The 14,530-nt window shown below is 44.3% G+C and overlaps 1 protein-coding gene and 1 long non-coding RNA gene across 3 annotated transcripts; both read right to left on the bottom strand.

The window, feature by feature from the left end:
* Positions 1-917: 917 nt before the first annotated feature.
* On the bottom strand, positions 918-3,056 carry LOC134206950 (uncharacterized). The gene has a single exon (XM_062682693.1). The coding sequence runs from the start codon at positions 3,054-3,056 to the stop codon at positions 918-920; it is 2,139 nt and encodes a 712-aa protein (XP_062538677.1).
* A 1,305-nt stretch (positions 3,057-4,361) lies between these two features.
* On the bottom strand, positions 4,362-5,530 carry LOC134210326 (uncharacterized). Of its 2 annotated transcripts, XR_009978821.1 has the most exons (5): positions 5,250-5,530; positions 5,119-5,183; positions 4,984-5,054; positions 4,852-4,915; positions 4,362-4,793 (listed from the first exon to the last, which is right to left on the bottom strand). It is a non-coding gene; the product is annotated as an uncharacterized LOC134210326 (long non-coding RNA). The 2 variants fall into 2 exon arrangements; XR_009978820.1 differs by having other exon boundaries at positions 5,119-5,530.
* Positions 5,531-14,530: the final 9,000 nt, after the last annotated feature.

The raw sequence follows: 14,530 nt of genomic DNA on the forward strand, positions 1-14,530 counted from the left end.
GTGGACGAGTAAATGTGGACGTAATTCTTCGGTGGTAGAGCTGTCGAGATGTAGCTCGAGAAGCCCGGCCGGTTGAACCATCGACTTGTTCTTTTCATATCTGGCACCCGGTTCCACTTTGTACCCTCATTTGCGACATTATTCTTCGTTTGAATCCATCGCCATTCACTGACGTCTGAAGCTTCAAGGATTTCACTCACTCGGAAGGCGACGAATTTGCTATATCTTCTATGGTCAGATTCCAGCCAGCTAATGACATCGCTTGAATCGGTCCAGAAAAAACGCCGGGTAATCTTTATTGACAGGGACTGCGCTATGCTATTTGCAAATCTGACTCCGATGACGCTGGCTTGTAGCTGGGATAGACAGGAATTTGATTGGAATTTGATACACGAGTCTTCGATCCTACCAGCGTTGTTTCGATTGCAAGACCCTCCTTAAACCGCAGATAAACTACAGCAGCAAACATTTGCACTTCGTTTGAGTTTTCAACCGACGTAACCTTCCGATAGCACCGCGGGACTTCTACCACCGCTACATCAGGCAGTACTTTGAGCCATTGCATCCACATCCGGAATTGTTTCTCTTCAATGGGGTCGTCCCATCCGACGGATGTTCTCCAAATCTCTTGTAATACCACCTTGAGAAACATCAAGAAATGGCCAATCAATCCTAACGGGTCAAAAATCATCATCAGAACTCTGAGAACTTCCCGCTTCGTTGGTTTTCGCTGTCCCGAGAGTAGCTCAGGATCATAACGTGGAGAAACTTTGAAAGTGAAACAGTCAGTGGACGTATTCCACCACATTCCCAAAACTTTTCTGTTTGCACTCCTTCTGTCATGTTGAGGTCCTTCTCTGGCGTGGAACGTTCCTGTAGTGCTTCTAGTACGGCAGGGCAATTCGATATCCAATTTCTCATCTCGAATCCGGCTTCAGCATGAATCTTTTTACATCCCGTGCAAGATCTATGGCTTGTTGTTCAGATTCTACGCTTGAAAGCATGTCATCGACATAGTGATGATCGATAATTGCTCGAACCGCAGAAGGATATTCTTTCTCAAAACGCCGTGCATTGGTATTTTTGACATACTGCGCAATACTAGGAGCGCACGACACTCCAAATGGCAACACGTTCATCTGAAACACGTTAGGCTCCGCGATACTGTCATCGTCTTTCCAAAAGAAGCACAGTCGGACATCTTGTCTTAATAGGACTTGTAAATACATTTCCCGGATATCTCCGCAAATGGCAATTCGGAACTCTCGAAATTGAACGAGAACTGCAAGTAATGATGCCAAGAGGTCAGGGCCCTTAAGTAATAGAGAGTTTAGAGAAACACCATACGCAACGGCGGCTGCGTCCCAAACTAGACGTATCTTTCCCGGTTTGTTGAGGTTGACAACAGGAAATACAGGTAAATACCATTCCGAACATCGACGTTTTGGCTCTTCTGGGGATTTCTGAACGTATCCCTTTTCCACATATTCGCTCATCTTCGACATCACAGTTTCCGCAAACGCCTTGTTCTTCTTCATACGACGATCTAAACACTGCCATCTTTTATAAGCCATTCCTTTGCTGTTGGGAAGACGAACGCCATCATACTTCCAGAGCAGTGTGGATTCGTATCGTCCATTTTTGGGGATGGTTAGCTGCTCGAGCATTTCCATCGCGCGTTGGTCCTCAGTTGACCGTAAAACCAAACCTGGTTTGGCTACCCCGAGACTGTCTAAAGCGAAGTAGTTTTTCATTGCTGTGTGCAGATTCTCATCTGTTTCTTGGTGACACTCGCATACCGCAATTGTGTGGACGTTCACGTAATTTAGTTGTCGCGGTATTTGCGAGCAGCTCCCATAGATTACCCAACCTAAACGCGTTTTGACAGCGATAGGTTCATAAGGTTTTCCTTCTCGACTTTTCAAAGCATGGCCAAGCGACGCATGTTCAAGACCTATTAGGATTCTAGGGCAGGCGTTGCAGTAGGATTCTACCGGGAGTCCGCTAAGATGGTGGAACCGTTGCATCAATTCCGAGTATATTAAGGTTTGGGGTCTTATTTGTAGCTCCTGAATCGTGTGCACGTTTGACATCCTGTGTAACTTGGACGAATCTCCGGTGGCTGATATTTCTACCTCGACTCTTTGCGATGTGTTTTCTATCCTCTTGGTGCCTCCCGTCCACTTTAGGCACAATGGTGTTTGCGGACCAACTACTCCAAGTTCACTAGCCAGGCTGTCCTCCATGAGGGTTAGCTCCGATCCGTCATCAATGAAGGCATACGTATGAACCGCTTTCAATGGGCCGTGAAGCAAAACGGGAATAATCCTAAACAGCACTTCACTGGTTCGAGTCTGGTGGATGTTGCAGCTACCGATCACAGATTCATTTTTCTTTTCATTGTGTAGTAACGGGTGATGGAAAAATGTGCATCCTTGAATCCCGCAAGCTTTCTGCTGTCTACAGGAGCCGTTGTGCTTTCGTAGACACTTACGGCATAACTTTGCCTCCCGTACGCAAGACCATTTAGCATCTAGACTTAACTCAGCAAACCTTTTGCACTTAGCCACTGTGCCGCAGCTACCTTTGCATGTAATGCATTCTACTTTTGGTGTTGCTAATGGTCCTCGATTAGCTTGCACCTTCTCTGGTCGAGATCGTTCTAGCTCTGCATCAGAATGGATATTAAGGAAACCATCGTGTCTAGCTCCGCGGCTTCTCGAAACGTTTGCTGTAGTCTGCATGACTGCACTGGCATCCTCAGCAATCGAATAAAGCCAACCGCTAAAATCCAGTAAGTTGGGCGCTTGGTTGTTTCGTGAATGCTTCGCCCAATCCAGCTTTAATCCAGGAGGTAGACGATCCACCAATTCAATTTTTAATGACGCGTTATACACAAAATCTTCAACTCCGCATGCTTCAATCGTTGCTACCAAATTCTCAACCGTCAGTGCAAAATTAACCACTGTTTCCAATTTCTCTACCTGTGGCGATGGCAGCGACCTTATCTTCCTGATGGACGCCTGCACTATTGCCTCTGGCCTGCCGTATAACATTCTAAGAGTAGAAATCACACTAGCCACGTTCGATGGGTGGAGTAGTCTGCACCGTACGGCCTCCAGGGCCTTTCCTCTAAGACATTTTCGTAAACGCAGCATGTTCTCTTCATGAGAAAATCCACACATCTGCGTAGATGAGTTATACATGGAAATGAACAACGGCCAGTCTTCGGGATCTCCGTAAAAATCCGGCAGTTCTTTGGACACAGCTTGTCTTGCCGCCAACTGACTCCGATTGAGAATTGTAACGGGGCTCCACTTCAGAACGTAATTGATTCCCAGCGGGCTGATAACTTCGACAAGGCTGATAACTGTTCAACTCCATCTGCTGACACGCGGGAATCGGCGCTGCCTGACGAACACCCGCATCCGGGACTTGCACTCCGGCGGTAGGAAGTGCTTGATGAAAAGAAGAATTATCAAGTGGGTTACGAAACTGCACTGCTGCACCAGTCATGCGTCGCCTCTCAGGAACTGTGTTTAAACCTGGTCGACCGAATGTGATCTCCGCAACAGATGGTCGGTGGAGCATACTTCCAGTAGCGGCGGCCGACATTGAAGTTCTCTGCAATCCGGAAGTCCTCACTTGATTAATCTCTGAAAACCTTTCTCGTGGCGTTGATCGTTGATGCGGATTGAAATCATGTAGCGTAGAGCGTCTTCCTGCAAGCCTACTGTACATGGCCTCATAATTCTTAGGTTGAACTGGTTCATTCCCTTCTTCTTCGACAAGTCCCGAATCATAATCTCCGCATTGGTTTGTATTTTGCAGCCACTCTCTTACTTTGGACATCTCCATAGATCCTAGTTCGTCTTCTATAGTCTCTTCGTCACCGTCCTCTTCGTCCAAGATTCTATACTTTTCTTCCAGATACTTCTGCTCCAGCCGTTTTTGTTCTTCCAACATTTGCAACCGCCGCGAGAGTTTTCGTTGGTTACTGCGATTACTATCTGCTTTTCCCATCGACTTCAGCGAGCTCGCACGGTGGGGGGGGGGGTGGATCTACTGGAAAATTTCCTGTTGGGTTTGGTGGCTCCTCGTCAATGACATCTGGGATGATACATGGACCGCATGATGGACAACTCAACTACAATTCGCTATGCCACTTGACACTTCTACGCACGAGAAATGATACCACAGATCGCAACCATCGCACTGCACCATTCTGCTGGTATCACGTTCGTTACACAATTCACAGTAACTAAACCGAGTTACCCGTACGCGGATCGGTGGGTTTTCACGCGCCGTTCAAAACCGTTTGTTTACCAGTATTTAATGGCTGAACGGATTTCTTCGCGACAGTGACACTTGCTCCGGCACCAGATTTAAGCTTGGGCTTTGTTCCCCTGGCTAGGGAATTTCCAACATTGGCTACGTCAGCATTTACCTGAGGGGGGAGGGAACGCACTCCCGTTACCACAGCTGCGTTGCCCTTTGCACACGCCACCGGTTCTACTGCACTCTTCGTTCCGCGTTTCGCGTTGTTCACGATGGACAGGTTGGATAAATCGGTGACCACAGCGTTGTTGTGATGTGGAGTTCCTTGATCCTCAGGAGCGCTACCATTGGCGCCTACTGCTGGCGGATGACTGTCCGCTATCAAGCCAGAGCCAGCTCCAGACAATATTGATGGCGATTTCCTGGACATTCTGATCCTTCTTACAGAATTTTGTAAGATGTTGGGCGGTAGGGTTTGGATGATTTTGTTAATTTATTGTAGAATTACAAAATTCCTGTAGATACAAATGAGCTTTAGTATCAATTTTACTGTTATCTGTAATCTAGACTTACTGTAGTGTACGCTACCACTCAACTAGGTTTTCTGTTTGAATACTCTTTTTGGATCAACTGACGTCTGTAATTTAGATAAACCCAATTTGTTTAAATTTACTTGCTCAATGGATTTCATTCAAATTTGCTCACCTATATTTAAATACATAAAACCCGTCGGCTCGTGGAGATAGGGATTAATCAAATTCAATTCTTTAACTAGACTATAAATATATAATATTTTAGTTATGAGTGAGACAAAGAAAACTATGGGTAAGCTAATCTCACCACTTATAAATAACCAGATAGTGTTTATAATTCAGTTTGGGCTAGAGGGAAATCATCAGCAATATCTGTAATCACGGTTATGGGAATAGTTAGCATAATACAGCTTAGCATATAAATTTCACAATTTTCACCTGACTAGCTTCTACTTAGCACTGGTAAATACAAAATAAATATTGTAGGGATTATTTCACGAATTCATCTGCTTTCCTATTAACAATTGGCAATGTCTTCTATAATAATGAGCTATCGGTATCTACTGTTCGACGCTCCTCATCACGCCTCTAGCTGTCAACCTCTATGCTCTACGTTTTCGTTCGTCTCATGGACAGTCCTCTCGATAGGTATGGGTGCGACTACAGTCGCGGTTCAGTTTCGATTGCAAAGGGGCATGTGGAGTTCAGTGGGCTCTGACGTAGCGCAATCAACACCTACTACGGGATGAACTTATAAAATAATAAAAAATCTCGAAATCATAGATTAAAAAAAATTAAAAAAGTAACCTCACTAAAATAGAGGAGCTTCTGCTAATACGTCAAAAAAAATTATTTAATGTTGTGGCTTCAAACTCCCAGTAAAAATTCCACTGGAATTTTTTTTTGCGAAGTTTTTTAAAACATTTACATGTAAATACGGCGATTTTTTTTTTCTCAAATGGATACGGCACCATTGCTGATTATGCATCATTTAAATGCCAATGTCTTCGGCGAATGAATGAAAGTAATTATTCTTAATCAATTTTCATCATTGTAGTTGATTTTTTTGCCGGAGAATCAGAACTGTTAAAGTATAATCCTGTTTGAATTTACGTGTGGTTTAGTACCAACCACAACTTAACATATGGTCAGTCTTATGTCATGACTCGTTCCCATCCTGGGATGATGTGGATTATGAAACCAACACGGGGACTACAAGCTACGCCATCTTTGTTACATCTTTTCTGAGTTACCAATACGAGTGCACTGCGAATGCAACATAAACAATTCCGAGAGTAAAATGATATAAAACGAACAAAGGCATAGACAGTACCTTGTGCAAAAAGCATTCTGAATTATAGAGTAAAATAAGTTGAACATTCTTATGTTTAAAGCATGGAATCGAGTGTAAAATACTTTTAATTTATAGTTCGTTAAATTTTTTCTCTATTTTCTCATGATTGTATCATGTTGCATTATTGAGTGGTATGGGCGTTTTTGCATCATATTCTCCTGTAAAAACGCAAACAATCAAAATTCGCGCACATACTATTGCAAAATAAATCAGTATTGGGGTAATTTGACACTGGGGGACAAATTTATCCCCCAAAAAAGAACGAACAGGCAAACCTGTCGAAATGCATAGTGAAAAAATTAGATGTCGGTGCTCTGGAAACCTATGACTTTTCCCTGGATGAACAAACCAAATCTCTCTGGGCTAGTTTTATTCTTCTTCATCCACCACCGCTGCCATCGCAGCCTCAGCCATCATCGGCCTTTAGCCATGAGCTCCGAGCGATGCGATGGGCGATTGCATCGATCGCAACCGACTATCATCGAACATAGAACGACAAAAAAAATGCGACTACTTCTTTCATGCATACTCGCAGACCCACCGGCAGCTCTCCCACTGGCGACTGCATGCTGTGTACGTAAACACAGCAAACGAACGACAAAATAAAAAAAAAGCAGTTCAGTACGCGCTGCTGTCACAAACTGAAATGACTCGCACACGGGAGGCACAGCATCTTTTATACACAAAGAAAATCTTGCGGTGGATCCGAAGGCACGTGGCAATGCATTTTGATGTCCGTGTTAGGAATGCACGAGATTGATTATATATGAAATTTTCATTGGCCTTGACTAGAATTGAAATTTTCAATAGCTTATCGTAAAAAATCTTAAGTTTCAATGAAATTGGCAAATTGCTGGAGAGTGTCCGAATCGATTGATATATAAATCTTAAAAATCCATCGAAAGATAAAGGCGCTAGTAACGTTAAAAATCTTCCCTTCCAGCGTAACGCTCTTGATTTCCAAAAATCTAAATGACACCCAGTATAGTAAAGAAAGACGTAAGTCCTACGTCAAAAGTCCAATTTTTGTTAATAAAATTGGAATACTTAGAAAATCAAAACAAAATCATTAAATAAAAATGTTGTTCAATTTTTGGCGAGCCAAAGTTCGACGGGCTGTGTTTTTTTTTTAAATTCAAAATTATAGTATAGTTTAAGTCAATTTAATTTAGTAATATGAGTCTGGTTGAGATTTGAACCAAAGCGGCAACTAAGTAAACCTCGGTAATCAACCAAATATAATTTACCTATATATTTTTTCCCTTCCATCGTCAACACGATACCCTGATTTTCTGAGGGGCATGTATTTTGATGGTAAATACAGACATCAGCTGATAGAGCGATACAAAAGAGTAACACGGTGGAACTGTATCGCGATCAATTTAATCAGACCAACAAGCTAAAGAAACGTGGCAAATGATAACCGATCCTAAACCGGCAATTTCGCGAAGAGGATAATCGCTGCACTCGGATTACAGCAGGCAACAAATCATCAGTTTATGAGCATGCTTAGCACTTAGAATGCGATTAAAATCTCCTACATCTCAAGCCTTATAACGCTCATATTAGATTAGCGATACAGAAACAATGCGATAATTCACTAACTGGTTCGTCATAATCAGACGATGCTGAGCAAAGTTTATTTGATCTCTCTGCCTGGTATATTTTTTGCATCCTGGGTATCTGGAGAAGGATGAAGTCCATCAGAGATCAATTATTTATATTTCACTTTCAGTTTCTCGCTTGCCATTTTAATATCCGGCCATGCCGTCAAATCCAGAGTAGAAGAAAATACCTCAATGATACCTATCTCTGATACTGGTTCCTTATGAGCTTGGTGTGCATAAGAGGTAAAATATCTAAAAATAATACCAAAAGCAAAATACTTCAGACCTAAGCGTATCATGCGTAAAGTATATTAATTTTTGGTATTTTACCTTTTGTGTATACCAAGTTCATACCAACTGTTGTTATCGAGGTCGTCGCTTCTGCTCGGGATTCGACGACTTAGAACTACTAGGCGGTAGAACTGCTCCATCAAGATCGTTGGCCAAACCCACTAGTTGATGCTTCGACTTCTTCCAAGGCGCTCAGCGAAAATCTTGTATCCGGTGTCACTTGCATCACATATTTTTTGGTGTCGCAACCCATGCCACATCCATTGGTTCCCTGTACAATTACGTTCCTTTCAATCACAAAGCAGCAAGTACGAAGATCTACAGTCGTCTCTCCACATCTTGCTATTCGCCTTGACAAAGCCGCGCTGCTGCCATCTGATGAAGAAGGACGTGTGCGTGAAATCACTGTATTTCGACATGGTGAAAATAGGAATCATCATCGAAACCAAATAGCTTTTCGGACTTCGTGAAAATCGTACCACACGTGTTAACCCTGCCCTTTGTATTACTCGTTCCAAAGCGATGTTGAATAGCAGTCACGAAAGACCATCACCTTGCCGCAACCCTCTGGCTCGAGAATGCCCCTGAAACTCGAAATATGCACATCACCCGATCCATAGTCGTCTCGATCAACCGTATCAGTTTATCCGGAAAGCCGTTTTCGTGCCGCATATGATACAATCGATCGGGACCAGCTCTGAGGCAAGCCTGAGTAAACGCGACGTGCGATGCGACGCGACAGTGCAATTTGACAGCCTGTTGATTGTTATTCTTTTACGTGAGTCACGTCGCATCGCTCGTCGTCCTTATGCTACGTACACACCAGTCAAGCAGTTCGACGAACATTGACTCCACCCCCAAGAAAACGCTTCAGTTGCTGCTTTGTTGGAACGTGTGTGAAGTTGTTCGAACAACCATTTGACAGTTGGCGGCTCGGTTGGAAAAAATTAAAACGGTTTGATTTTGGTTTGAGTTGTCGGGGGTGGAGTCAAGGATCGCCGAACATGTTTCAGCATTTGTAGTGAAGTTGCACAAACCCCCATATATTTTTTGATGGTTGATGCTCAAGTTAGCGCTCCGGTCGTTCGTGTGTGATATTGTTGGTCGAATAAATTGATTGTTCATGCCGCTGTTGGTAAAACTTGATGGATGTTGGAACAAACGAGAGGTGGAGTCAATGTTGGTCAAACTGCTTGACCGTGTGTACGTTCCATTACTCTGACTTGCCTCATAGCTGATCTCGATCGATTGTATCATATGCAGTTTTGAAGTCAATAAATAGATGATGTGTGGGCACGTTGTATTCGCGGCATTCCTGCAATACCTGGCGTACGGCGAACACCTGTTCTATGGTAGAGCGTTCATCCATAAATCCCGCCTGGTACTTCATCACGAACTCTCATGCAATTGGTGTTAGTCGGCGGCATACAGTTTGGGAGGGTACCATGTAGGCGGCGTTCAGCAATGTGATTGCGCGGTAGTTGCTACAATCCAGCTTATTGCCCTTTTTGGAGATGGACACACGACACCTTCCATCCACTCCTGCGGCAGAACCTCATCCTCCCAAACCTTGGTAATTACCCAATGCAGTGCTCTAGCCAGTGCCTCACCACCGTGTTTCAACAGCTCTCGTGGTAGTGAGTCAACTCCACCGAGTCGACTGGGGCAGGTCTCAAAGGGACGTGGACAACGTCAACAACGTCGACTACGAGGCGTGGCCGGTAACACCTGAAGCAATCGATCGGTAGCTGCGTTCCATCGAGAAAGCAATCTCGGTGGGCCGAGAGCAACATGTACCGACGGCTCGGCAGGTAAGCAACTCCCTAAACATCGTTACACTCACCATAGATTTGATTCGATTGCGGAATGTCACTCGTAGGCAGTTTCAGCGTACTGGATTGCCTGAACTTAGGGCACGCTGCAATCGAATCACAAAAATTATCAAGGCCAGAATGGGGGACCTAAAAATAACGATTTCTCGACTCCGAGATCCGCACTCTCCCATATTATGCTAAGTCGTTCTGGAAAATGACCAAAATACTAAAATCCAAACCTCGGCCCATTCCACATCTGATTCCACTAGACAATAATGACTCTAAAGATCGCTTGATAACTCCTGCAGAGAAGGTCGTCACTTCGTTAGCTCACACAACCATGGGCAGAACATCGTCAGTCCACACGAAGCAGCCGTCAACGAGCATACTAACAACACCAGTTTGATTCCCAACGACTTGTCGGAGGAGTTGGAGATCTCAGCTGGCGAATTGACGGCCTATATCACATCATCGAAGAACATGAAGGCCTCAGGCTTCGACAGCATTCTGATTCTTGAGCTCAAACACATGAGTGCTCCGTTCTTTGAGCACCTCTCGCTGATCTTTAATCAGTGTCTTTGGCTCAGCCACTTCCCATCGTCCTGCAAGTCAGCGAAAGTCATCCCCATGAAGAAGCCTGGGAAGGATCCTTCTTCCTCCAAAAGTTATCGTCCCACCAACCTTCTCGCAGGATTATCCAAGCTATTCGAAAAAGCTATTTATCACCGGTTACTTGAGTCTTGCTCGAGGAACAGTTTGGTTTCCAACGCGGTTGGTTAACTGTACAACAACTGACTCGAGTTACCAACGTCCTCAGATGGAGCAAGTTTGTCTCTGAAACATCCGCCATGGCCTTACTCGATGTCGAGAAGGCTTTCGACAATGTATGGCATGATGGCCTGGTGTACAAAATTCAACGCTACTATCTATGGGGTCTGTAAAATCATCCTCAATGGCACGACTATGGAATGGGCCAATAAGGCCGACTACCTTGGCTTGACCCTCGATAGCAAGCTCATTTTCAGGCAACAGGTTGACAAGACGGTGACGAAGTGTAACGTTTTGTTAAAGCTACTGTACCCTTTGATCAACCGTCGGTCGTCATTGTCCCTGGAAAATAAGCTTGCTGTCTACAAGCAAATCATCCTCCCTGTGATCGAATACGGCATGCCGGTCTGGGAGAGCTGCGCTAAAACCCACCACCTCAAACTTCAACGGGTCCAAAACAAATTCCTGAGGATGATCCTCAACACCCCTCCCAGGACAAGAACATCTGAGGTTCACCGTCTTGCCGGAATAAAAACCTTACATGAACGCTTTGGTGAGTGTAAAGAAAAGTTTAGGGTCCGTTGCTTGCATTCGGATCAGGCTCCAATTAGGGCGCTAGTTTCAATCTAGGATAACAAATTTTTATTGTAAATATTAGTGTACATAGTAGTAAGGTTATCAAATTATAAAAACACACTAGCGCCTCCTAAAGGCCGTCATGATATATCATATCTTAAAACTTGAATAACAATATAAACAAAAAAAAATCAAATTGAAGTTGGAGGGCCAAGCCGGCCGAGCACTGTACATGTAAAAAAATAATTGTAGAACAGAAAATGAAACAATAAAGAAGAATTTTACTACTACTACTACTCAAAAGACTGGAATTTATGGCCGATGTGTTGAAGCACATCCAGCAGCAGGACCATCGACGGGCCAAGGCGGGCCATCCCTGGATCCACAGGAGTGGATCCGAAGGAGTTCCCGATGACATTCCGATGGTGAGTAAGCGGTTGGCACCGCCCTCTGCCAATATCGGAATGTCTCATCGGAGGTAGCAGCGAGCATCCGCTCCGATGCCGAGTAGTGGGTAGCACCCTACTCGGCTAATCGGAGCATCGATGAACATCAACAACTTTTATGTTGTTGATGCAACGGTTAGTGACTAGGACCGGTCACGACAGGCATAACAAAATTTCTCGCCAAACGCAACTTGTTGCAAACAAAACGAATGAGCATAAGTGCAAAAAAACGCATTAAATTTTGTAGTTTAAAAATTAGTATTTTCGCCATAACTTCTGACCCAATTGTACGATCCAGCCATGTTTCCAGGGGCGTCTCGTGGACTTTTGGTACACCTGTGTGGTAGAACTAAAACTGCTAAAAAAATGTATCAAGCTGAGTGGTTTCGTATGAAAGTTGTGCGTTTAATCTAATATTACAATCTTTTCTTGTACAACTCAACCAAATATTAGAGAAGAGAAAAAATCATGTAGAAAGGATTTACAAAACAATGAACAACTTATTATTCTCTTTTGTTCCAAAAATCTTTTAAATTAGGATGCACTTTAAATTTCAAACTCTCGCAAGTCGTCCGAAATTTAGGAGATGCTTCAAATCGGCTTTTTCGCCATTCGGGTTACATGGGACTTATCGCCGCTAATATTTAATATCTATATATTTTGAAAAATCAAACATTAATTTAATATTGTTTTTGATGCATATTCATCAGGAGTAAAAAGAAAAACAAACTGTTCCCAATCATTGGAGTATGATATGAGAACGAAAGCGTGCGCGCCACTCTTATGGCAAAATCTCATTGCTATCTGTCAGACTGTGCGTGAAACATGGCCGCCAATCACCCATTCTTGTTCCTCCACAGTAAAATCCCATAAGGCACTGTCAGACTGTGCGTGAAGCATTTACCTTCGTAGTCGCGAATACCAAGGAGGAAATCATTTCAAACCATTTGTCATGGCGCAAAACATTAAATTTTACTTCTGGCAGCGCTGCTGTTGATTCTTCATTATAAATCGTACAACTGGTAAAAGCTTTCTATGTGATCTGGTGTGGTGTGTCGGAGAAACATATGAACCGTTTGTTTGAGAAACTGCATATGTAACATTTTTGGCCAAAATGAGATTTTTATATATTCTGAATCCTCGTCCAAAAATACATATTCTGGCAAAAAATACGAAAAAAAATTTTTGTTCAGGAATGTATGGAAAATTTTTCGTTTGTTTGAGAAACTACATATATCCACGTACTTTGAAGAGCAATTTTAGAGTACCGCTTACATTTTTTGCACTGAAAGTGCCCCAGGGTGTTGAGTTTTGCTAAAAACTATTGATCTATTATTATTATTTAATCAGACTAAGGCCGAAGTGGCCTGTGCGGTATATAAGAGTCTTCTCCATTCGGCTCGGTCCATGGCTACACGTCGCCAACCACGCAGTCTACGGAGGGTCCGCAAGTCATCTTCCACCTGATCGATCCACCTTGCCCGCTGCGCACCTCGCCTTCTTGTGCCCGTCGGATCGTTGTCGAGAACCATTTTCACCGGGTTACTGTCCGACATTCTGGCTACGTGCCCGGCCCATCGCAGTCGTCCGATTTTCACGGTGTGAACGATGGATGGTTCTCCCAACAGCTGATGCAATTCGTGGTTCATTCGCCTCCTCCACGTACCGTCCGCCATCTGCACCCCACCATAGATGGTACGCAGCACTTTCCTTTCGAAAACTCCAAGTGCGCGTTGGTCCTCCACGAGCATCGTCCAGGTATCGTGTCCGTAGAGGACTACCGGTCTAATTAGCGTTTTGTAGATTGTCAGTTTGGTACGTCGGCGAACTCTATTCGATCGGAGCGTCTTGCGGAGTCCAAAGTACGTACGATTTCCAGCCACTATGCGTCTCCGAATTTCTCTGCTGGTGCCATTTTCGGCAGTCACCAGTGAGCCCAAGTACACAAATTCTTCTACCACCTCGATTTCGTCACCACCGATGCAAACTCGCGGTGGGTGGCTCACATTGTCTTCTCTTGAACCTCTTCCTATCATGTACTTCGTCTTCGACGTGTTGATGACTAGTCCGATCCGCTTAGCTTCCCTCTTCAGTCTGATGTAGGCTTCCTCCATCTTCTCAAAGTTACGTGCCATAATATCTATGTCGTCGGCGAAACCAAATAGCTGGACGGACTTATTGAAAATTGTACCACTCGTGTTAATCCCTGCTCTTCGTATTACCCCTTCCAAAGCGATGTTGAATAGCAGACAAGAAAGACCATCACCTTGCCGTAACCCTCTGCGGGTTTCGAAGGGACTCGAGAATGCCCCTGAAACTCGAACTACGCACATCACCCGATCCATCGTCGCTTTGATCAACCGTGTCAGTTTATCCGGAAAACCGTGTTCGTGCATTAGCTGCCATAGCTGGTCCCGATCGATTGTATCATATGCGGCTTTGAAGTCGATGAATAGATGATGTGTGGGCACGTTGTATTCGCGGCATTTCTGCAGTACTTGGCGAATGGCGAACACCTGGTCCGTGGTGGAGCGTTCGCCCATAAAACCCGCCTGGTACTGCCCCACGAACTCCCTTGCAGTTGGTGCTAGTCGACGGCATAAAATTTGGGAGAGTACCTTGTAGGCGGCGTTCAGCAATGTGATTGCGCGGTAGTTGCTACAATCCAGCTTATCGCCCTTTTTGTAGATGGGACACACGACACCTTCCATCCACTCCTGCGGCAAAACTTCCTCCTCCCAAATCTTGGTAATGACCCAGTGCAGCGCTCTAGCCAGTGCCTCACCACCGTGTTTAAATAGCTCTCCTGGTAGTTGGTCAACCCCAGGGGCTTTGTTGTTCTTCAGCCGGCCAATCTCCTCCT

Source organism: Armigeres subalbatus, chromosome 1 (genome assembly GCF_024139115.2).
Source record: "Armigeres subalbatus isolate Guangzhou_Male chromosome 1, GZ_Asu_2, whole genome shotgun sequence".
NCBI lineage: Eukaryota > Metazoa > Arthropoda > Insecta > Diptera > Culicidae > Armigeres > Armigeres subalbatus.

Bases quoted from the DNA above. Each gene is read 5' to 3' on its own strand.
- LOC134206950 (XM_062682693.1), bottom strand. From the start codon at position 3,056: ATGTTATACGGCAGGCCAGAGGCAATAGTGCAGGCGTCCATCAGGAAG.